Source organism: Agelaius phoeniceus, chromosome 28, assembly GCF_051311805.1.
Source record: "Agelaius phoeniceus isolate bAgePho1 chromosome 28, bAgePho1.hap1, whole genome shotgun sequence".
NCBI lineage: Eukaryota > Metazoa > Chordata > Aves > Passeriformes > Icteridae > Agelaius > Agelaius phoeniceus.
This window is the reverse complement of record NC_135292.1, coordinates 2,609,120-2,631,822: the sequence shown is the minus strand read 5'-3', so window position 1 is coordinate 2,631,822 and position 22,703 is coordinate 2,609,120. Positions and strand designations below refer to the sequence as shown.

Genomic DNA, 22,703 nt, shown 5'->3' with positions numbered 1-22,703 from the left:
AAAAAGAAAAAAAAAAAAAAGAAACACACAAGGAAAATGAAAACTTCACAAATACATCTCCTCCTCCTCCCCACCAAATTCCTAACACAATACATCCCCCAAATCATCGACTCTCAGTCTGGCACCACCCTTCAGAATACTCCATCCTCAGTTCATCAAGAGGAGAAGGAGTCCTTCTTGTGCCAATGGGGACCTCTTCCTTTCATGTCCAGCGCTCTCACCACCGAACATGGACCAGAGCTGCTCCTAGGGTTGTCTTTTTAAGGATGCTTTGTCCCGATCCAAAAAGGGCACGGTCTCTCCTTTGGGACACCTGTCCCCCCCATATTTCACCCCCTGGGGCCGAGGGGCACCAACACTGAACCCTCTTGGTCCTGAGGCATTGCCTCCCCCTGGATGCAGTCTCTGTGTCACAAGGAACATGGTTCTGTCCATGGCTGTACAAAAAGAGTCCAGCAAAAGCCACTCCATCATCTCTTCCCACTAAGATTCTTCTCTATTCTTCCAACATCTCTCACTTGCCCAGACCTTTCTCACACTTGCCCATTTCTTCTTCATCTTCCACTCTATCTCTCTTCTAGGAGAGGTCAATGTTCTGTAAAGTTCTCATTGTCCAAAAAGGGGTTAAAAGCTCCTACAAGCGGCCGGCTGCACCCCCCCTTCTTCTCCGTCCCAGCCGTGCTGCCGGCACAGGCCCATGTTTATCAAGGTTCAAGGTCACAGTCCCAGGCACCGGCTCTCTCTCTCTCTCTCTCTGTCTCCCGGGGGGCTGCCCGATGGCTGCCGGTGTCTCTCTCTCTCTCTTCCACCCTTCCAGCCCCGGGGTCAGGCCTACCTCTCCCGGCCACATGGCTTTTCCCCTCCGCCCGCCCAGCCAGCAGCTGGGCCGGGGCAGAGACCCGAACTCTTTCCCCACGGAAACCCAAGAGAACTTCCCCCGCGAGTGCTCTGCTTTTAACCCCTGTGTTCTCAGAGGCGCATCCAATGCCCCAGGGGCCACATTAGGTGCCAATATTAAAATCTGAGCACCCATTGGCCTAACCACAGCATCCCAGAAAACATGTTTCCTGTCAAACCACCACACATGGGGAGGAAAGTTGAAGTGGAGGAAAGTTTAGTGGTTTAGAGTTCAAGATCTAGAAAAAATCAAAGTAGTTATAATGGTAAACAAGAAGTTTAGGATGCAGTGCTGGAGGTTTGTGTGTCATAACACGATTGGCTAAGGAAGCTTACAGCTTACACTGTAGCATGATGTGGGAACGCAGGAAATTCCTCTGGCTGCCCTGGAGGACTCGAGCCCCTGCCCAGGGCATTCAGAGACCCTGGCACAGAGCCCAAGACCCCTGTGCCTTCGATTTAGCCCTTGGAAAAATCAATTACCAACCTTGTAGGAAGAATGACAAGCTGCCAAAGTTTCAGTAGAATGATAGTGAATTTATCCCAGGGTGAAAAATAGATTGTTGGGGTTTTTAGAATGGGGCTTCAGGGGGCGAGAGTGAGGAATCTGGGCTTGTCCAGCCTTTCTCCTTCTTTTTCTTCTTCTTCTTCTTCTTCTTCTTCTTCTTCTTCTTCTTCTTGGCCTCCATCTTCTGCTGTGAGGGTGGCACTTTTAGTTTGGTTTAGAGTAGAAGCTCACTGTCTAGGTGATAGGTATTGGAAAGTATTTGTAAATATTGTACAGTAGTTTTTAGGATTAAAAGATAATGCTGCCCTGGGGCAGGAGAAAGAATTTTATAGATAAGATAGAAGAAACAACCTTGAGAGCCAGAAATGAAGAGCTCTGACTCCTTCTTTGAGCGCCGGGCTGGGAAAAGAGACTTTGGAACTTATCTCGGGCTCACTCTGACCAGCGAGAGACCCCGAGTGCATTAGTCCGTAAGACGAAATACTGAAGGATTGGCTCCAAAACATAAATATCCTTGTTGGTCGTGTCTTCTTGACCAAGAAATCCTTCAAAGCTCTTGTAACTACAAGTCTTGCGGCCCTGTGAGCCATGCGGTGCAGATGGGAGCCAAACTCACCCTTCCTGTCTATGGAGAAGAGAAGAAAAAGCAATGGCATCATCTGAAAAACTCAGAGGTCCGCTCTCTAGCTCCTTCCAAACTCCTTCAAATCGGCCAAAGTGCGATTTAGCTACAAATAGATGACAAGGACTCTTAGTGCTGGCTCTTGGACTCCAGAGCAGCTGCTTTAGAATCTTTCACAGAACCCTGTGTAGTTCTGTAGTGCCAGAAATGGATCATTTGAAGAAACTTTCCCAACTGACTTGCATGGAGGTTTGTTTGAAGGGTATTTGAGGAGAAAGGCTCCCGGCAGAGCTCTGGGCTTTGGCCTAGCTGTGTCCCCTGCTGATTGTCAAGTGTGCCATCAGCTGCAGGGCTTTCTGGGCTAAAACTATCATCAAGTCACTGGGACTTGCTCTTTTTGGCCTCTAAAAGCTGGAGCCACTTTTGGGGCAAATTTGGAGACCTCATCTCTGGGTGGATGGAGCAGCTAGGATTTTCCCAGTTGCTGGGAATGGTTCTCCAGGCCCTGGGTGTAAAACGGGGCTGCCCAGCAAGTGCGGATCTGCAAGATGATAAACAATTGTCTTGGTTTGAAAAGAGAGGTGTCTGCTAAGGAAGGCAGAAGCCTTCTTTGAAATGGAAAATGTCAATCCCCTCCCTTCAAATGATTCTCATTTAGAAATTCAAATGCTCTCAGGAAAAGATATGGGGATAGGAACTGAGCCCGCAGAGCCAGGCAGCGTTTGCTGATGCTCTGAGCCCTTGCTAAAGATCCTGTGCGGGCTGTCTCAGACACCTGGGGCCAGGGATTCCTTCCAAGCTGGGCCACTTGGGCTGGGCCGGGGGCGGCCCTGGGGCAGAAGGCAGTGTGTGCAAGGGCCCTGGGTGGCACGCTGCAGCACGGTCACCGTGCCATGGAACGGAACCCGGTGTCCAAGGCCCCTTTGTGACACGTGGGAAATAGAAGCTTGCCCAGCTGCTGGCAACATGCAACGGGGCACAACGGGACAGAGCGGTGCCGTGAGGAGCCCCCGCACAGCGCACTCGCTCCCGTCTGACCCGGAGCTTCTCTGCGGCGCTGTTCCTGCAGCTGAGCTCGAGGCCAGAGCACAGGACTCGCTGACCCGTGGCCTTCCTGAGGCTTCTATTCTGCAGCTGCCCTCAAGGGCAGAGCGTGGGACTTGGTGCCCCAGAGCTTTCCCAAGGCATCTCTCCTGCAAGTAGCTCCAGGCACAGCCATGGAGCAGAGACCCCTGAGAGTGCCCAAGCTGGCCCGGGTGGAGGAGGAGGAGGAGGAAGAAGGCCCCGGAGCTGCCCTGGCACAGGAGACAGAAGAGGTGGTGCCGTTCCATCCAGCACAGGAGGGTGAGTGGCAGAGCTGGGCTGCAGGGCTGGAGCATGTGCCAATTGGCACCATGCCATGCCATGCCATGCCATGCCATGCCATGCCATACCATACCATGCCATGCCATCCCCTGGGGAAATGCCCACAGACAGGATGGAAGAGGGGCCGCGCAGACACCCCGCAGTGGCCGTGCTCCATCCCCTGGGGCATGCCGGGGCTCTCCCTGCCTGGGCAGTGCAGGGCTGGGCTCTGTTCTCCGGCCTCTCCCGCAGCCCCTCAGCTCTGGCTGCGCTCGCTCTTTGCCAGATGCAGCCTTGGACCGGACTCAAGAGCCAGAGCCCACCCCTGGCCTGTTCCGCAGAGCAGCGCAGGTACCTGCGGCCATCCCCACCTGGACCGGGCCTGCTGGCACTGCCCGGCTGAGCCCCGCGCTTGGAGCAGGCCATGGAATGTCCCTCTCTTCCCGCCCTTCCTTCTGCTGCAGGCTCTGCAGAGGCTCCTGCGCCTTGGCCGCACAAAGACCGGCGGCACCGGCACCGAGGGCACGGCCCAGCCCGACCCCAGGCCCGGCGAGCTGCGGGCAGAGGCTGCTGCCAGCTCAGCGTCCTCGGAGCTTGCAGCAGCCTCTGAGCAGGACATGGCCCAGGGCAGGGCGGAGGCTGATATGGCCCTGACTGAGGGCACGGCCAGCACCCACACCCAAGCTCAGGGCGTGCCACAGACTCAGGCCATGCCCACACTGACCGGGACTCCTGCAGGCACTCTGGAGCTTTTCCAGAAGGGAGCTGCTTCTCCACAGCAGGTGAGCAGCCTGGGGCCAGGGCTGAAGGCCTCCCCGGATCACGTGGCCTCTCAAGCCATGTCCCCTGGACCCCCTCTGCCTTTGAGGCCATCACAGTGGGCTGGGAAGGGAAGCACTTCTTGGGGGAAGCTGGGCAATTGCTCCCTTGGACAGCACTCCAAGTCTTCCCCATGCCGCCTCCTCCAGGTGTTAGCCAGGGTCAGGGACATTCTCCAGAGACTGGCGTCCTGTGTCACCGTGGACGCCAGGCTGCAAATGGAGATTCTGAGCCTGACGGAGGAACACCCTGCTCAAGTGGTGATGAGCCTCCTGTGCTGTGCCCCGACGTGTGACAGGTACAGGGCACAACTGCCTCAAGAGCTCGGTGCTCCCTGGCCCGTAGGGCCCCTGGCCCTGTCCAGCCTGTCCAGCGGGCTCTGCCAGACAGGTGGAGAGCTGCGGGAGCCTAGGGCCCCTCTGTTTCCTGAGCCTCTGCCACGCTCCCTCCCTGCCCCTCAGGGCACCGGGGCTCTGTCCCCCGGCCCCACGCAGCCGCACGGGGCACGGTGCTGACGCACAGCTCCGCTCCCACAGAGCCGCCGCGCTGATGTGGAGAGCCATGGGCACGTCGGGAGTGGCCGCCCAGGAGGTGCTTCCAGCGCTGCTCTCTGCCATGGAGGAGCAGCCGCCCTACGGCAGCTTCTCCTGCGGGGACAACAAGGCCGTCTTTGCCCTGGCTGTGAGTTTCTGGAGCTGGCCTTTGCGCGCCCTCCCGGTCGCCTCCCCAGCAGCTCTCCCTGCTCTCCCCAGCCTGCAGCTCCCTGCCTGGGCTCAAAGCCGGCCTAGGGGCTGCAAGCCGTGTGCTTCATGGACACCCTGGCACTGAGTGCTGCCTCGGGCTGCTTTGTCTCTTGCAGGCCACTCTGGTGCTGTGGAGGATTGCCCCCATGTCCGAGTGGCACTATGCCATTCTGCTTCATTCTCCCCAACTGTTTGTGGCTCTGTTCTGGCAAATTGTCACCACCACAGGGCAGATGCCAGGGGACATTGAGACCTGGAGCTTCTGGAGGGTGTGCCGGGAGGAACACGGCCTTCCTTGCCACCCCAACAGGTGCCAGTCGCCCCGTCCTTCCCACGTCCTCGTGGCCAGGGCCAGCGCTCCCAGAGTGACCTGGCCTTTGCTCGGCACGCAGGTTTGCAGCGCAGACCATGAAGGCTCTGCTCTCCCGCCTGGGCTTTGGCAAGAATCTGCTGGCTTCGGAGCAAAAGCAGCTCTGGGACACCCTGCTCTGTGCCAACACCCAGCACTATGCAGCGGGTCTGCTGGCCAGGTGAGATCCCTTACTCCTGCCACCACTGCCAGCATTTGTGCCCCCTGCCCAGAGTGCCCCACACAGTCCCTGGGGTTGTCAGCGAGAGGGCCTTGTCAGCAAGGGAGGGCCGAGCAGACTGGAAAAGGCTGGGAGAGGAGGATGCCCAGGAGCAGCTGCCTCCCAAGGGGCCCATGTGCCTTTGCAGAGTGCTGGGGAAAGATCAGACCTCTGTGAGTCAGAGAGAGGTTTGCCCGCCCGGCTCAGGGCCTTGGTGCCTTTTTCCCCTGGCAGGGAGATGCGCTGTGGCTTGAGCCCCTTGTGTCCCTACATGGCCTCGCACCTGCTCAGCCTGCTGATGGGGAAGCAGCGCCGCTGGCATCTGCCCGCCCTGGCGTTCTTTGTGGAGGTGAGCCAGGTGTGCAGCGCTGCCTGGCTGAGCTGCCTCCCAGCTCTCTGCCCTCTGGGAGCCGCAGCCGCCTGGGACGCTGCCCGTGCCCTGTGCTGCTGCCTGGGCCCAGCCCTGTGCGGCTCCGGGCTCCTGCCGGCCGGCTCCCCCATCACTGGCCTGTGCCTTTCAGCTCCTCGAGTGCCTGGACTTGAGCAAACACGGTCCCAGTGCCCTGCTGGTGGTATCCAGGCACCTGCCGAGCCAGTGCAGGGACAGGCTGCGCCTGGCGCTCAGAGGCCTCGTGGTGCTCAGCAAGGAGCCCTCGCTGGTGAGAAGGGGGCAGTGGCTGAAGCCCCGCTGGCAGCATGGGACTGGGCAATGCAGACCTCTGGGCTTGGCTGGCCTTTGGCAGCAGAGGCAGCTGCTCCCAGCTCTCCTGCCTCCTGCCTCAGCTGCCCCAGTGCCCCAAGCAGCTGTTGGTGCTGCGGCCGTTCACTGCTTCACAGCACAGCCTGGTCTTGCGCACAGGGAGAAGGAATACGCGGCCTCTATCAACACCTGGTGCAGCAGCTGGATGATCCAGATGCAGAGGTGGTCTGGATGAGCCTCTGTGTGCTCACACATATACTCCAGGACAAAGACCTCCTGCTACCCTTCACCGCCCTGAAGCTGGCTGAGCCCCTCCTGCCACACTTTGAGAACGTAAGGCTCTGTGCCCCAGCCAAGGGCACTGGATGCTACCTGGAAACTTTGTGCCATGTGCAGTTCTGGGCCTTTGCCCCAACGGGCCTGGAGTAGTTGGTGCTTAGGACTTTTCCTTTCCTTCCAGGACAACAGCCACGTGCAGCTGCTCTCCATTCAGCTCTTCTGCAAGGTGATGGAGCTGGTAGTGGAAGAGGGGGAAGAGCTTCTCACAACAGTCGTGAACCAGAGCCTGCTCCCTCTATTCTTGCGCTGGCACGATGAGAACCTGCAGGTGGCCAAGGTGAGGTTTTCTGTGACGCTGCCACATCCCTGGCAGGGGGCTCGGCCGCCTCCTGCCCCGGCGCCTGGCGGGCTCCAGCCTCCCCTGGCTGTGGCACAGGGACCCGGGTCCCGCGCCCTGGGCTCTGGTGCCACCTGCGGCTCTCTGCCACTCTCCAGGCCTCCGGCCAAGCCCTGCTTTGTGCGGCACGCTTCCTGAGGAGGACGGACCTGGAGGAGCTGCTGACGAAGGAGCGGCGGACGAAGTTCGCCGAGAGCCTGGTAAGGCCAGCCCGGGAGCCCGAGCCCTGCCCCCGGTGCTCGGTGCGGGGCGCTGGCAGCTGTGGCCCTGCCCGGCGCCGCAGCCGGGCCCGCCAGCCTGCGCCACCCCCGCTGCTCCCTGCCCCGGGCCGTGCGGGCCGGCTCGGCCGCTGCTGGGCGCAGGGAGCGCCCGGCCGAGGGGCAGAGCCCGTGCCGAGCCTTCCCTGCCGGCGCTCCCCGCAGCTGCTGCAGGACGAGAGCCGAGTGGCCGAGCAGCTGCGCTGGGCCCTGCCGCGCCTGCGGAGCCCACAGAGGCCCCTGCGAGAGGCGGCCGTCAGGTTCATCGGTGAGCCCCGGGCCCGGCGCCCCTCCCTGCCCCTGGCCCGGCTGCTGCCCCGGCTACAGCGGGAGCCGCGCCTGGGCCGCTGCAGCCCCGGCCGCCCTCGGCGCTGCCGCCGCCCTCCCGCAGCCGAGCCCTCGGGCGGCAGCGTGCGGCAGGGCCGGCAGGAGCCCTGCCCGGGTCGGAGGGCGTGCGGCCGCAGGGCTGGCAGCGCCCGTGCCGGGCAGCTGTGCCGCCTGGCGCCGCCACGGGCTCTGTCTTGCCAGGGCTCGCCGGAGTGCTCATGATGGGGCAGAAGGAGGAGCTCCAGGTCCTCACTGAGGGTGAGTCAGGGCAGCCGCGTGGCCGCGAGCACCGCCGGGGGCAGCTGCACATCCCGGCCCCGCAGCTACAATCCGTGCCCGGGCTGCGGAGGGCTCTGCTCCCCGTGCGGACCAGGGGCGGCGGGGGCAGAGCCCAGAGAGCTGTCAGGGAAACGTGGGCGATCCGTGGCCAGCACCTTCCGGCCCAAGCCCTTGTCTGCCGCTCCCTCCTGGCCATGGCAAGAGCCGGCTGGGATGGCCCTGGCAGGAGGCTTTCCTTGGATTCCCTCAATCTGGCCTCTGACCGTGCCTCTGTTCCTCTCTTTTCCAGCTCTTCAAGCCCTGAAGGAAGATGAGAGCCCATCGTGCATGAGCAAACTGTTTCAGATGACCTTTGAAAGAAGATCTGCAGGACTTTGTTGGTCTGCTGGATCAGATGTACCGGCGTCCATCGGCGATTTCCAGTGCCCATTGAAGATGGGAGCACCTGCAGAGCAGGATGGACCAGCTGGAGCTCCAGGCACAGCTCTGGCTGCTCAGAGCTGAGCCCGTGGCAAGCTCCAGGAGCTCCTGCCATCTCTCTCCCTGTTGGCAGCTCCCTCCCTGCAGCCCTCAGGCCCTGCCCATCCCCTTTTCTGCCTCCCAGCTCAGCCCTCCCCTTCGCTTTGCCTTAATAAACTGTTAGGGTTTTTCACTTGAGCCGCGTCTCCGTGGAGCTGAAGCGACGCAAAACCAGAGGCCGGGGAGGCGCAGGGCCCTGCTGCCGTTCCCCTGCGCGCTGCGTTCTGGGCACGGACAGAGAGGAGCAAGGGCAGCTCAGGCTGCAGAGGTCCCTGTGCCGCTGCTCCAGGGGCCATTCCCAGCCAATCAGAGCGTTTGTCGCTGATGGCTCTCAGTGCCCAGGAGCGGAATTTGGGGCGGGGGGCGGTGACCCCGGCGATGGGGATGGGGCGTGCGGGGGCAGCTGGGGCCGCACTGGTGGCACTGGGGGCGCTGGGAGCCCCCCGGCCGCGGGGGGAGCGGGGGTCGCGGGGAGAAGGGGGGCGGGGGGGCCCCAAATTCAACCAAAGGGGGGTCGGGACCCCCAAAGGGAGCAGGAGGGGCCTGGAACCCCCAAAACTAAGCACGGGGGAGGGGATTGGGGACTGGGGGAACGATGGGGAAGGGGTGGGAGAGTGGAGAAAAGAGGGGAATATGGAATATAAAATTCTCAAGTCTTCTTTACAATACTCCAACAATGATTCAACCCAAAAAAACAACTACTACTATAATATTACCAATGCATATAAATAAACAAATTATATATCAAGAAATACCTTTTGAAAGTTTTAACTCAATAACTAATATACTTTAGATAAAAAAATCTAAAAAACTAACATGCAATCTAACACACCTTAGTTAAAAATTCATATTACAAATATACTAAACACAAAACCAAACACCACTATAATTTCTCAAACATTTTAACCAAACAATTAAACTTTAATAATATTCTTTAGTACTCTTAAAATATTAACATTATTTTTAAAAATTTAATTGTGTGTGGGTGGTTTTATTTGGATATTGATTTTTGGATTGTTTGCGTTAGATGATTTTAAAAAGGAATTAAATCAGCTGAGAAGGTGGCACTCTGCAAACAGAACTGACTGAAAATGAACGGGACAGAAATCAGTAAGTCTGAGAGTTTTATTTGCCATCAAATACATCCCACACACCCAGTCCCACACAATCCCCATCCCATTGCTCCAAAAACGGATCGCACTTCTGCCTGTCTCCTCCCAAACCCATCTAAGCCTGGTGGCTCTGGAATCGAGTGGGTTTGGCATGGAATTGAGGTTTTCTGAGGTGGGAATGAGCTCTTTTGGGGTAATATTGAGCTGTTTTCAGTGGGATTAGGGTTGTTTTGAGGTGACAGATCCATCCCTCTTGGCTTTTGGAGTGCAAAGACATGGAGAAGAGAGAAACATTATGGTGAAAAAAAAAGGAAAACAAGACACGTGTGTTCCTAACATGGACCACAGGGACTGTGGCTCACCAGGGCTGTGCCCAAAGTGCCTCCTCCAGGGGGGGGATGGAGCTGCAGCAGCGCACGAAGCTCTTCCCGCACTCGGGGCACTGGCAGGGCTTCCCTTACCGGTGCCTCCGTTGGTGTCGGATCAAGTTAGAGCTGCAAGAGAAGCTCTTCCCACACTGGGGACATTTGTAGGGCCTCTCCCCAGTGTGGATGAGCTGGTGCATGATGAGGTGGGAGTTGTGCTTGAATCCCTTCCCACAGCTGGGGCATTGGAAGGGCCTCTCCTCTGTGTGAATCCGATAGTGCTGGAGGAGATGGGAGCTGGTCTGAAACCTCTTCCCACACTCCCCACACTCGTAGGGCCGTTCCCCAGTGTGGATCCTCTGGTGCCTGATCAGCTCGGAGTTCCACCTGAAGCTCTTCCCACACTCCACGCACGTGTGGGGCTTCTCCCCATCCTGGAGCTGCTCATGGAGCACCAGCTCTGAGCTCTGGCTCCATCTCTGGCCGCCTTCCCGGCCCAGGCTGCCTCTTTCCCCCTCACATCCCCGCCATCTGTGTTTGCAGCCCCTCCTCGTGCGGCATCTCTGGGCCTTTTCCTCCCCGTTGGCTTCCTGCGCCGTGGAGCCGCTCAAAACGGCCTCTGCCACCAGGTTCTGCCGCGGGCATTTGTCCTCCCTGCTCTCCATGCTCAGCTCCTGCTCTGGGCGAGGAAGGACAAGGACAGCATGGGATTTGCCTCCGTGCCACAGGCAAGGACAACGAGATCCCCCCAGGCTGTCTCTGGGGACGCACTGCCCCCTCTTGGCTCTCCCCATTTCGGGATGCCGGGGCTGTTTGGGCTCCCGGGCTCCCTTCTCCCCTCATTCTCTGCTCTGCGCTGCAGCGGCTCCAAGGAGTCCCCCCTGCCCCTCTCATGGCTCTTGAGGCTCCCGCCAATGGCGGCGCTCCCCCCTCTCTGGCCTCCCCACTTTGGCCTCCTGGGGCACACAGGGCTCTGCTCCTCCAGGCTGCCTCTGCCGGCAGCCGCCACCGCCACCCCCCGATGTCCCCCCGAGGGGCCTTTTCCCGCTCAGCCTTGGACTTCTTCATTCTCCAAACATCCCCCAAAAACCCAACCCAGGGACCCCCCGGGATATCCGGGCCGGGCTCCCCCTCCCCGCTCACAAGAGCCATGGGGGGGGGGGGGCGATGATCCCACAGGTGGGGGCTGTGAATTCAGGCAGGGATTGAGACCGCGTGGCTCCCGCAGCTCAGACTTGATCCACCTTTGTCCCTCCTCTTCCTCTTCTTCCCGCTCCTCCTCTGTCCTATCTCCACCTCCCTCTCCTCCTCCCCCCTAACCCCGCCTCCTTCCCTACTCTTTCTCCTCCCGCTCCTCCTCTTCCATCCCCCCTCCTCCTCCTCCCCTGTCTTATCCCCACCTCCTGCTCCTCTTCCATCCCGCCCCTTCCATTCCTTCTCCTCCTCCTCCCCCCTCTACCCACCTCCTCCTCCCCCTCCATCCCTGCCCTTCCCTCCCTCCTCCTCCTCCCCCAGCAGCAGCCACACCCTCGGTGCCCCGTTCCCGCAGCCCTCGCAGCCCGCGGCAGCAGCGGCCATGGAGCCGGGACAGGTCGGCATGGGCAGCGCGGGGTTCTCGGCTGCTCCCAGCCGCTGCGGGCGGGGGGAACCCGGCCCGGGCCAAAGGAGAGGCAAACTGGGCAAACTGGGGGCAGATCACAAAGCTAAGGATGCAGCAGAAAATGGAGCTGAAAGAGTTATGTTAATATTCACTCCAAACGAGGAAGAACTGCAAATTCCAAAGTTTAGGGAAGCCAAGAAAAAAGAATTAAACAAGATAGGAAATGAACAAGATAAATCAGAGTAATAGAAACTTCTACATGGAAGACAATTACTTAATAAAATGTGCTTACAAGGAAAAGATTAGAAGACGTGCATCAGAAACCCCACTGGCGTACTCAAGCTTTGTGTGATCATTTTTTAAGGAATTTTGGGTGCACTGGGATTTTTGGTGTAGCAAAGCAAGTCACTGAAAGATGCTTAATTTGCCAAAGGATAAATAAAAAGGTGATGAGAAAAACAACATTAGGAGGTCATGAGTTAGCTCGTCGACCATTACAAAATATCCAAGCAGAAGTTTAGATTTGTTAGGTTCTGGATTTATTTGGAAAAAAACCCATTTAATCTAGAAGAAAGAGAATATGCCATATGTTAGACAGGAGATTTTAGGAGAATAAAAATCTTTGAAGTATCAGAAACAGCCGAGGAAAAAACCAAGAAAATAAAAAGGGGAAATGAAAGGGAGGGGAACAAGAGGAAAAGTCAGAAAGAGAGTGGGATCCTCTGCAGCTCTTGCCCCCTCCGTTGGCGGCCGAGGCGCCTGTCCCGGGTCCCGGCTCGCTGCCCGCCTCAGCTCCGCCTGCCCCGGTTTCCATCCCAGGTGCGGGCTCACTGCCCAGGGCAGCTCCACCTGCCCCGGCGCTGGCGGTGAATTTGTGTGCCCTGGCCCCACTGCCCGGCCCGCGGCCGCTCTGCCGGCCATGCTGGGGAAGATGGGGTTGCTCTGTCCTGCCGCGTGGGCCGAGGTCACCGCGCCGACCGCACCGAGGGCGGGTCCCAGCCATCCCATCCCCGGCTGCCCTGCCCGTGCCAGCTGCGCTGGGCAGCGCCGCTGCTGCTGCCGGGGTCTTCCACCTGCCTTTTCTCTGCCGGGAGCTGCCGGATCAGCCGCTATAAGCCATGTGGGGGCTGCCTGTTATAAAATTGACTCAAAACGAGCAATTTCCAATCAAAGAATTTATTAATTATTGAAGCAGTTATACTACGTAAGCAAAGGCTCAGCGCTGGGCGACAGGGGAGTCTCCGCTCCACCTACTGCCGCACCAACTAGTTTCTGATTCAGTCCTTTGATCCTCTCCATCCTTCAGGAGTCCATGTTATCTCAGAGTTCTCTGCGCCTGCGCTGGTTGTTGCTAGGGGGTCATCCTTCTGTCTCCTGGTGGTCGGTGATAAAAGGCTGCGGAGTCTTCCTCAGCTGCGTCTTCTTCACCCTTTGTCTTTATTTGGTGACTTCTCCGTGGAAAATTACCAAAATCTTATGATTAACGCAATATGTGCCCTATCAAGCTTAAGCAAGCAAATGTCCTGCCTTGCAAACTGTGTCCTATCAAGCTTAAGCAAGCAAATATCCTACCTTGCAGACTGTTTATCTGCCCCTGCCCCTTCCCCAGCTTTTCCCTGGTCGTTATCTCTGTGAGTTATCTGCTTGTACCATTTTTCAGCGGGAAAGGTTTCCCTGCTGGGTGTTAATCTGCCCCTGCCCTTTCCCCAGCCTTTCCCTGGTCGTTATTTCTGTGAGTTATCTGTTTGTACCATTTGCTGGGTGGGACTATGTGTGGGCTCCTGCAACTCCTTCCCTGGTATCCTTGTAGCTCATATCTCATGAAGTAGTACAGAAATAGTCAGCAGACAACTCTTGTAACACACTGGTCTCTTTTTCGTGATGAACAAAATGTAGTCCTTCATCTCAATCCCCCCTTTGTTTTGATACTCAATTTTGTTCATCAAAACGCTCTAATTCTCTTTTGCTGAGCTCTAGAGATTCTTCTGGATCATCCATTATCAAGGTTTCGTATTTTGCTCGTATGAGCATAAGGTGAGCAGCTTCTAATCTGCCTTTTACAATGCTAATCAATTTATTAAAAATACAAGGGCCAAACGTGAGTCCCAATAGTAAGAGAAGTAGTGGACCCGCTATCGTTGATAATAAAGTTGTAAGCCAAGGAGAACAGTTAAACCAAGATTCATACCAGCTTTGGTGTTCTTCCCTTTCTCTTTGTCTTCTTTCTAGCCCCTCCCGTAGTTTTGCCATTGAGTCCCGTATAATTCCGCTCTTGTTTACATATGTGCAGCATTCTTCTCTTAAAGCAGCACATAGTCCTCCTTGTTGCAGGAATAATAGATTTAACCCCCTTCGATTTTGTAAGGCTACCTCTGCTAGGGAATCTAATGATTCTGTGAGGTCTTTGATGGAGGTTTCGATCCTCCTGAGGTCTTCATCTACAGAGGCTCTTAGTTCTTGGAATCCTCGGTGTTGCTGTATGAGTGAGGCTATTCCTGTTCCTGTCCCGGCTGCAGCTATTCCTAGTAACATTGCTACAGTGAAGGTTGTGAATATTTCCCGTTTCACTATGTGGGGTCCTATATTTTGATATTGTTTATAAACGTACTCTACGGGGTGGTAAAGGACTCTGGGTACTATCAATACTTGAATGCAAAAGTCACTGGATTCATTAAATCGGTCTATATTTATACATGGGGTGACTCCGAGAGTGTTACAGACCCATTTAGTATTTGCTGCTGGCAGTATCCAGCTGGCAGGTTTCTTAGGGTCACTCAAATTCCCCATAACCTGACATAGATGTCGTTTTTCCACTGGTACTCGTCCTATACATCTTCCTCTCCCCGTTACCCTTGCCAAGGTTATCCCTCTCAATTCTTCTCCTTCTTTTTTCCATAGGCACCTAGCTGGGTTGGTCCCATTTACTCGTCTGCTTTTTGCTGTTACCCCTATGGCTTCATAGAACGGGGGGTTTACGGTGTAACACAGCCAACATTCCTCAGTTAGATTTGGATGGGTCTCATTCAGGACTAGGAAAGTGGCCTGTAATATTTTCCACAAGTCCCCTTCTCCCGGGTTTTCAGGTCCTCGGGTCGAATTAGTAAAGTTTTGCTTATACATTTCTGGAAGACTAGTGGTTGGGGCTGTTTCTGATTCATTTCCATTATTTTCTCCTAGCGTTAGTTCTCCAGCTATCGCCTGGTTTGGTCCAATTGGTTCGGGGTCGTGTGGCACGGTTGTCTTTTGGATTATAAAGTGCCCCCCTCTGTCTGTCCCTGGTTCCCATAATCGGGCTCCCCACATTTTCCCTAATAACCAGACTTGGTCATGTGGTTTTGTCACATTAATGTAAATCATATTGCATGTTCCATCTAACCCTCCTTCTTTCTGGGTATATGTAGAAGTGGGCTGTGTACACCCGTATGGACCCCATCCAGTTCTGATAAACCCGTCCTCGTTCCCCCCAAAGGAGCTTACTGATACACAGTCCCAATAAGCACAGTAAAAGTGTCCTGGATAGTTACAATACCCTTTTCCCGGGTTTGAGCTTGGACAAAAATAATATCCAAACTGATTTAAACATGGATTTACAGGTATTAAATCACACAAAGTACATAAAAAGCTGGGTGTGCCAGACGTGATTTTGGTCTGGATAACATACTGGTCTTCCCATCTAATCAGTGACCATTTGAAGGGTTGATGTGAATACCCTTCTGCCCCTGAACTTGTTACGATGCACCAGAAAAGAATTAAGGCTTGTAATTTGGGGCTGTCATTGTCGGAGCTCAGGTTAAATTTTACCTTTGGTTTCCCCAGTGGTGGGTTACCAATCCTGGGGCAGGACGGCCAACATTTCCTGGACATCCCATATGGGGGTTGGGGCTTCCGACGGACTCCACTGGTTATTACCTCTCTGCCTCGCCCGACGACTCGGTTGCTGCGAGCCTCGGGGTTTGCCATCTTCTCGGCAGCAGGGGTATTCTTCAGGAGCCGGATAAACCTCCCGTTTCCACTTTTTAGCACTGGCGGCCCAGTTATCAGCTTTTATTAATGAGAGGTCACGCCGCAAATTGGGGGCTTTCTTCTGACACACCACTTCCAGGATGTCCAGGAGAAAGGGGATCGGTTCGTTAGGGTGGTAGCAGAACCGATCAGGATTTACCCCTTTGGAAAAGGTTTCCCACCACTCGTCAGATCCAAGCTTTACCTCCCCCGTAGCAACTCTGCTACTAAGAATGATAGAAGTTAGTCTCCTCTCTTTCTCATAGCACGGCGTACAAATTCCCCTAGGTGTTCTACCACTCCGACAATGAGAGCACCAAGGTTCGTGACACAATTTACAGGAAAAGCATACAAGGGGGTGACAGTCACAATCTAACCAGTTACACTTTAACCTTATATCTTTGTTTTGTGCTTTTTCCCCCTTCCACCATGGGTGCCCTTTATGTTCTAATCTCGGGGACTTAAAGTAGGGCTTTCTTAACTCGTCCTCTAAGAGTTTGCAATATCCAAGAGCCTCCCGATTCCCTATTAGGTGGGTTTGGAGATAATGGTTATCTCCAACCCAGATTATTATCCAAATCATTTATCAGTTCGTTTCAGCTTTAATTTGGTTTCTCCCGGGAGACTGCAAACCTCCCAGCTGTGAGGGGGTTTTAGCGGTCCTTTTATGCGACTAGCATGAGTCCATCCTTTTTCAGCGGTTCGTATGGCTGCTTCTGTGGTGAGGAGTACTTGGAACGGTCCTTCCCACCTTGGAGTCAAGGGGTTTTCTTTCCAGCTTTTCACGAGCACCCAATCTCCTGGCTGTACCTGGTGTAAGATAAAATCTAAAGGAGGCCGTTGTGCTAACATACCTTTTTCCCATAATGCCTTTCTGTACTTTGTCAATTCCACCAAATATTTTTGCGTACATGTGTCATTAATGACAGGATGTTCGTTAGGATTTTCTAGGTTATACGGCATCCCATACATCATTTCAAAGGGTGATACCCCTAAATCAGCTCTAGGTCTTGTTCTTATATTTAGCAACGCTAGAGGAATACATTTAACCCAGGTCAAATTGGTTTCTGCTACCAGTTTGGTCAATTGCTTTTTTATTTCCCCATTCATTCGTTCAACTCGTCCAGAGCTCTGGGGATGCCAGGGGGCATGTTGTTCCCACCGTATGCCCAGAGCTGTTGCTAAGTTTTGGGTAACTTGGGAAATAAAATGCGGCCCTCTATCTGAGTCAATGACTTCTGGGACCCCGTATCTCGGGATTATCTCTTCCATCAATATTTTCGTAACTACTTTGGCTGTTTCTCTTACGGTTGGGAAGGCTTCCACAAAATGTGTTAGGTGGTCCACCAAGACCAATAAATATTTGGTTCTCCCTACTTTGGGGAGCTCGGTGAAATCTATCTGGATGTGGGAGAAAGGCCTTTTCGCTAGCGGTCGGCCTCCCTCCGGTAATTTTCTCAAATTTTTTCTATTTACTTGTAAGCAAATTAGGCATCCTCTGGTTACTTGTTTGGCAATGTCCCAGATTCCCACACTCACATATTTTGCAGCAAAATAATCTACCAGTCCCTGTGATCCCCAATGTGTTTTTTGATGTATCTTAGTCAGTAATCTATGTGCCAATGCTCTGGGTATTATTTCTCTGCCATCTGCTAATTTCCATGCTCCTTGTGCATCCCTTTTAGCTCCTAGTTTTTGTATTTTATTCTCTTCCTCTTTATTAAACTTGATGTCGGGGTCAGGTTCTGGCATTTGGGAGTGTTTTATGTTTTCCTGCAAAGTGAGAAGTCTCAGGGCAGCCCGTTTAGCCTCCTGGTCAGCTGCATTATTTCCCCTACTTCTCAAATCCAGTCCTTTCTGGTGACCTTTCAGGTGAACTATAGCTATTTTTCGGGGTTTTCGTAGGGCACTGAGCACATCTAATATTAATTTACGGTGAACTAAATCTTTCCCTTGTGAATTTATTAGTCCTCTTTCCTCCCATATTTTGCCAAATGTATGGACTACCCCATAGCTGTATTTCGAGTCCGTAAAAATAGTCCCATCTTTTCCTGTTAACCATTCCAGGGCTCGTAGTACAGCATATAGTTCACATGCTTGGGCGGACCAGGATCCACTAAGGGGTCCCGATTCTATCACTTCCAGGTTGGGTCCCCTTATGATAGCATATCCTGATTTTCTCCTTCCCTCAACTATTCTGGAGGATCCATCCACAAACAGTCTTTCTCCTTTTTCCAATTCCTCTTCTTCCAAATCTGGTCTGATTTTTGTTTGTTCTTCTATAGTCACTATACAATCATGTGTTAGTGCTTCTTCTGGTCCTCCATATAAGAAGGAAGCTGGATTTTGGATATTAGTAGTTTCTAGAGTTAAATTTGGAGCCTCAATTAATATTCCTTCATATTTTAGAAGCCTTGCATCTGAGATCCATTTTTCAGCCTTTTGCTGTAAGACTCCCCGTATGTTATGGGGGGACAGCACTTTCAGGCTGCTATTAAATGTAATTTTCCGGGCTTCTTCTACCAAAAGAGCACATCCTACAATTGCTTGTAAGCACGTAGGCCATCCTCTGCTTACTGGGTCCAAGATCTTTGATAGATAAGCCACCGGTTTCCTTTTCTCTGCCCATTCTTGAGTAAGGACCCCATACGCGACCCCCTTGTCTACGTTTATGAACAAAAAGAAGGGTCTATTAGTATTAGGTAAACTTAATACCGGGGCATGGATTAGGCTCTCTTTAAGCTCTTGCAGCCTTTCGGTGTCCTCCTGATCCCATTTTAGGAGTCCCTCTTGAGTAAGTTTCTGATACAAGAAAGTCGCCTTACTACTGTAATTTTCAATCCATTGACGACAATAACCAGTTAGTCCAAGTATTTGCCTGATTTGTCTCTTATTTCTTGGAATTGGTAATGCTAAAATCGCCTGTATTCGTTCGGGGTCTATTCTCTTCTCTCCTTTCTTTAGATAATGGCCTAGGTATTTTACTTCTTCTTCGACAAATTGTAGTTTTGCCTTGGAGACTTTCAATCCCTTTAAGCCTAAAAAGTTCAATAACTTAATACTTTCTTTCCGTACATTCTCTTCCTGCTGCCCCGCCATGAGTAGATAATCTACGTATTGGATTAATGTAACCCCTGGCCCCACTTGGTAATCCTGTAAAATTTGCTCTAAAGCCTGCCCGAAGAGATTAGGGGACTCAGTGAATCCTTGAGGGAGTACCGTCCATCTTAATTGTTGTCTCCTTCCCGTATCGGGGTCTTCCCATTCAAATGCAAAATAATCCCGGCTTTCTTTAGCCAAAGGGCATGCCCAAAAGGCATCTTTGAGATCTATAACACTGTACCATAAATTCTCAGGCCCCAGTTTAGTCAAGAGGGTATAAGGATTTGCCACCACCGGGAACCGGGCTACAGTTCGCTTGTTTATTTCCCTTAAATCATGCACCAATCGATAGGTGCCGTTTGGCTTTTTAACTGGTAGGATGGGAGTATTGAACGGAGACATACAGGGTTCTAACAATCCATTATTCAACAACCTTTCTATTTCTGGTTTTAATCCTCATCTCCCTTCTGGGGATAATGGGTATTGCTTAATTCGGACGGGGACATCCGGATTTTTGATAGTTACCGAAAATGGAGTGATTTTTAGCTGTCCCACGCTCTCAGGCGAGTACCAGACTTCGGGGTTAATTTGCTTTTCATCTTCTACCCTTAAAGGGCATAATTTAATTTTTAATTCCTTATTATCTACACCTATACTAATCCCTAATTCTATAATCATGTCTCGCCCGAGCAGATTATAATCTGACTCGGGTACCAATAATAGATTTCCCATCCTTATTTTGGATCCTGATTCTATAGTCACATTTTTTATGATTCGTACTTCAAAAGGTTCCCCTTTCGCCCCTATGACAGTGGCAGTTTCTTTAGAGATGGTACATCCTTTTGGTAGGTTCTGTACCGTGGATCTTTCTGCCCCCGTATCTACCAAGAATTCAATTTCTTGGTTGTGGGGACGCACTTTAAGTTTTATCAAGGGCTCTTTATGATTTTTCCGGGTCCCCACCAAATAGAGCCCCTGACCCCCCTAGTCCATTTGGAACTGCTTCTCGTCTCTGATTCGGACTCTACATTCTCGCTTAAAATGCCCTTTTTTTCCGCAATAAAAACACACCTTCACCCCTTCTGACTCCCCTATACTTTTCTCTTTTTGTTCATTCGAACCTCCCTTTCGCCCTTCTCTTTGGTACCTCCCCCCACCTGTTGCTGCGACCATCAACCTTACTTGTCTGCGGTCCCTTTCGTCGTCCCTACGGACATATACTTTCTGTGCCTCCCTAAGCAGTTCATCCAGCCCCCTGTCCTGCCAGTCCTCTAACTTCTGGATTTTCTTCTTTATGTCGTCCCACGATTTTAAAACGAAATGAACTTTCAGCATTGACTGTAAAGTTTGGCTATCGGGGTCCATTCCGGAGTACAATCGTAAGTTCCTCCGTAATCTCTCGAGCCATTCCGTAGGCGACTCGTCCTTCTTTTGCCTATCGTTGAATGCCCGATCTATATTTTGCCCCCTCGGGACTGAATCCCTAATCCCCTGAATAATTATGGTCCTTAAACCCTGCATATGTGTTCTATGTGCCGCATTTTGGTGGTCCCAATGGGGGTTCTGTAGGGGCCATTTAGCGTCCGCAGCCGGGCCTTGGACATGCTGCGTGTCCCAAATACGCATTCCTTCCCTTCTTATCATATTCCGTTCTTCAGTAGAGAACAGAATGCCCAAAATGGACTGCATTTCTTCCCAGGTATAGATGTTTGGTCCTAAGAACTGGTCGACCCTCTCGGCTACCCCAAAAGGGTCCTCTAATAAATGTCCCATGTCCTTCTTAAAATCTCGTACATCTGCCGAACTCAAGGGGACAGTAATAAATCCTATACCCGCCTGTGGTCCACCCATGGGCATCTCCCGTAGAGGGAATAGCCCCGTCTCAACCCTACTGCGGCTCCTTGTAATCGGGCCTTGGTAACCGGTTTGGTTAACCTCCCCTTGGTTACCCTCTTCATCATTGTTCGGTGCAGGTGGTTGTGGAGGTGGTGGGGCATTGGGTGCTGGCGGTGGGACATATGGGGGCGGTGCTATAATTAAGTCGCCCAAATGATTGTCCCTCTTCCCCTTTTTGTCCGGATCCCCTTTCCCTTCTCTTAATTGGAAAACATACACTTCAGGTCTTGCTACCCATATTTTGGCATAATCACTCTCCTCTTACGAGAAGGGCTCTTTAGAATTTACCCATAGGTTCAAGTCCTGTCGAACCCAGTCTTCAGATGATCCAAACACGGGCCAAAAAACTTTTTTTGAAATCTCTTTCCCACCCCATACTTCCATGCAATAATGTATCATTCTGGCCCTATCCTTAGTCTCGGTCCCCGGGTAATGCTTCCAATTACTAAGCATAAATCCTAGGGGACTGTCCCTTGGAATGGGGGGGAGTTTGACTTGGGTTGGGGTTTTGCTTTTCCCCTGCCCCATTCGTCCGGAGTGCCTTCTTTCACTCTCAAATTCCTTTCACTTCCCCTTTTTCGTGGCCCGAGCCCTCGCGGGTCTACGGGAACCGCACTACTCAAGGGTCCGCACTCACTTGGAGAGTCCGGCTGCCGGCCCTCCTCTCATTCACACTTGTCCACCGCCACACTCCGGGATCCCAACCCCGCCCGAACGGATTCCCTTTTATACTTACGCGTCCTGCGTCTTCGTCCGGACTCCGTGCACAGATTATTAAGGGGTTCACCGGTATAATTTGTCCCGTTTGCTTACTAGTATATATTTTAGGGTCGTCGGTGAGAGTGGCGGAGGTTCTCCCAGAGGGGCCACCCGGAAAGCACTGGATGAGGCGCCCCCCACTCTGGGTAGATCTTACCCGATCCAAACTCTCATCCGAGTCACGGCACCAAATTGTTATAAAATTGACTCAAAACGAGCAATTTCCAATCAAAGAATTTATTAATTATTGAAGCAGTTATACTAAGTAAGCAAAGGCTCAGCGCTGGGCGACAGGGGAGTCTCAGCTCCACCTACTGCCGCACCAACTAGTTTCTGATTCAGTCCTTTGATCCTCTCCATCCTTCAGGAGTCCATGTTATCTTGGAGTTCTCTGCGCCTGTGCTGGTTGTTGCTAGAGGGTCATCCTTCTGTCTCCTGGTGGTCGGTGATAAAAGGCTGCGGAGTCTTCCTCAGCTGCGTCTTCTTCACCCTATGTCTTTATTTGGTGACTTCTCCGTGGAAAATTACCAAAATCTTATGATTAACGCAAACTGTGTCCTATCAAGCTTAAGCAAGCAAATGTCCTGCCTTGCAAACTGTGCCCTATCAAGCTTAAGCAAGCAAATATCCTGCCTTGCAGACTGTTTATCTGCCCCTGCCCCTTCCCCAGCTTTTCCCTGGTCGTTATCTCTGTGAGTTATCTGCTTGTACCATTTGTCAGCGGGAAAGGTTTCTCTGCTGGGTGTTAATCTGCCCCTGCCCTTTCCCCAGCCTTTCCCTGGTCGTTATTTCTGTGAGTTATCTGTTTGTACCATTTGCTGGGTGGGACTATGTGTGGGCTCCTGCAACTCCTTCCCTGGTATCCTTGTAACTCCTATCTCATGAAGTAGTACAGAAATAGTCAGCAGACAACTCTTGTAACACACTGGTCTCTTTTTCGTGATGAACAAAATGTAGGCCTTCATCTCACTGCCCACGCTCCGGCTCGGCCTCCACGGGAAGATCCCCCTCTGGCGATTCCGGCAGCACACCCTGCCCACACTCCGACCGAGCCTCGGCGGGATATCCTCCCCTGACCCCTCCTGCTCTGAGTTACGTCCCCTTGGTAACCACAGCTCCGGCTGTTCAGGGAAAATCCCTCTCTCTACAGGAAGCATCTTATCGAAACACTAGGAGCTCAGTTAAAAGGCAGCCCTCTCCAAATTCTTTCCCAAAACACGGGAGAAAGGCTACAGAAGGTAAAAAAGTGAAAGAGTTAGATGAAGGGATTGCTCTGTTGCCGTTAAGAGAGGTTCCCATGGCAGGGATGCGCTGCCCCGCCCCGCGGGAGCCACCGGCGCCCCTGCCGGCCGTGCCCGGAACTGCACCCAAGGGGAAAGCGCCGCAGCCGAAAGGCCGGGACCGGCTCCGGGCTCTGTTTGTTGGCACTGCCGGAGCTGTTTATACACACTACTATTATTATATTATACACACTAGTAAAGAACCGTTATTCCTAATCCCATATCTTTGCCTGAGAGCCCCTTGATTTCACTATCCTAAAAATTAAGAGGGAGGGGCTTTGCATTCTCCATTCCAAGAGAGGCTTTGTCTGCCTTCCCAAGCAGACA

General features: G+C 53.1%; 1 protein-coding gene and 1 long non-coding RNA gene across 2 annotated transcripts in view; both read right to left on the bottom strand.

The window, feature by feature from the left end:
* Positions 1-22,703, bottom strand: part of LOC143696053 (uncharacterized) — a 1,205,294-nt gene that overhangs the window by 728,072 nt on the left and 454,519 nt on the right. The window contains 1 exon segment of the mRNA XM_077191259.1: positions 9,889-10,094. Coding sequence (XP_077047374.1) covers positions 9,889-10,094 — 206 coding nt within the window.
* LOC143696075 (uncharacterized) lies at positions 14,005-21,637 on the bottom strand. The gene is made up of 2 exons (XR_013185502.1): positions 21,074-21,637; positions 14,005-16,149 (listed from the first exon to the last, which is right to left on the bottom strand). It is a non-coding gene; the product is annotated as an uncharacterized LOC143696075 (long non-coding RNA).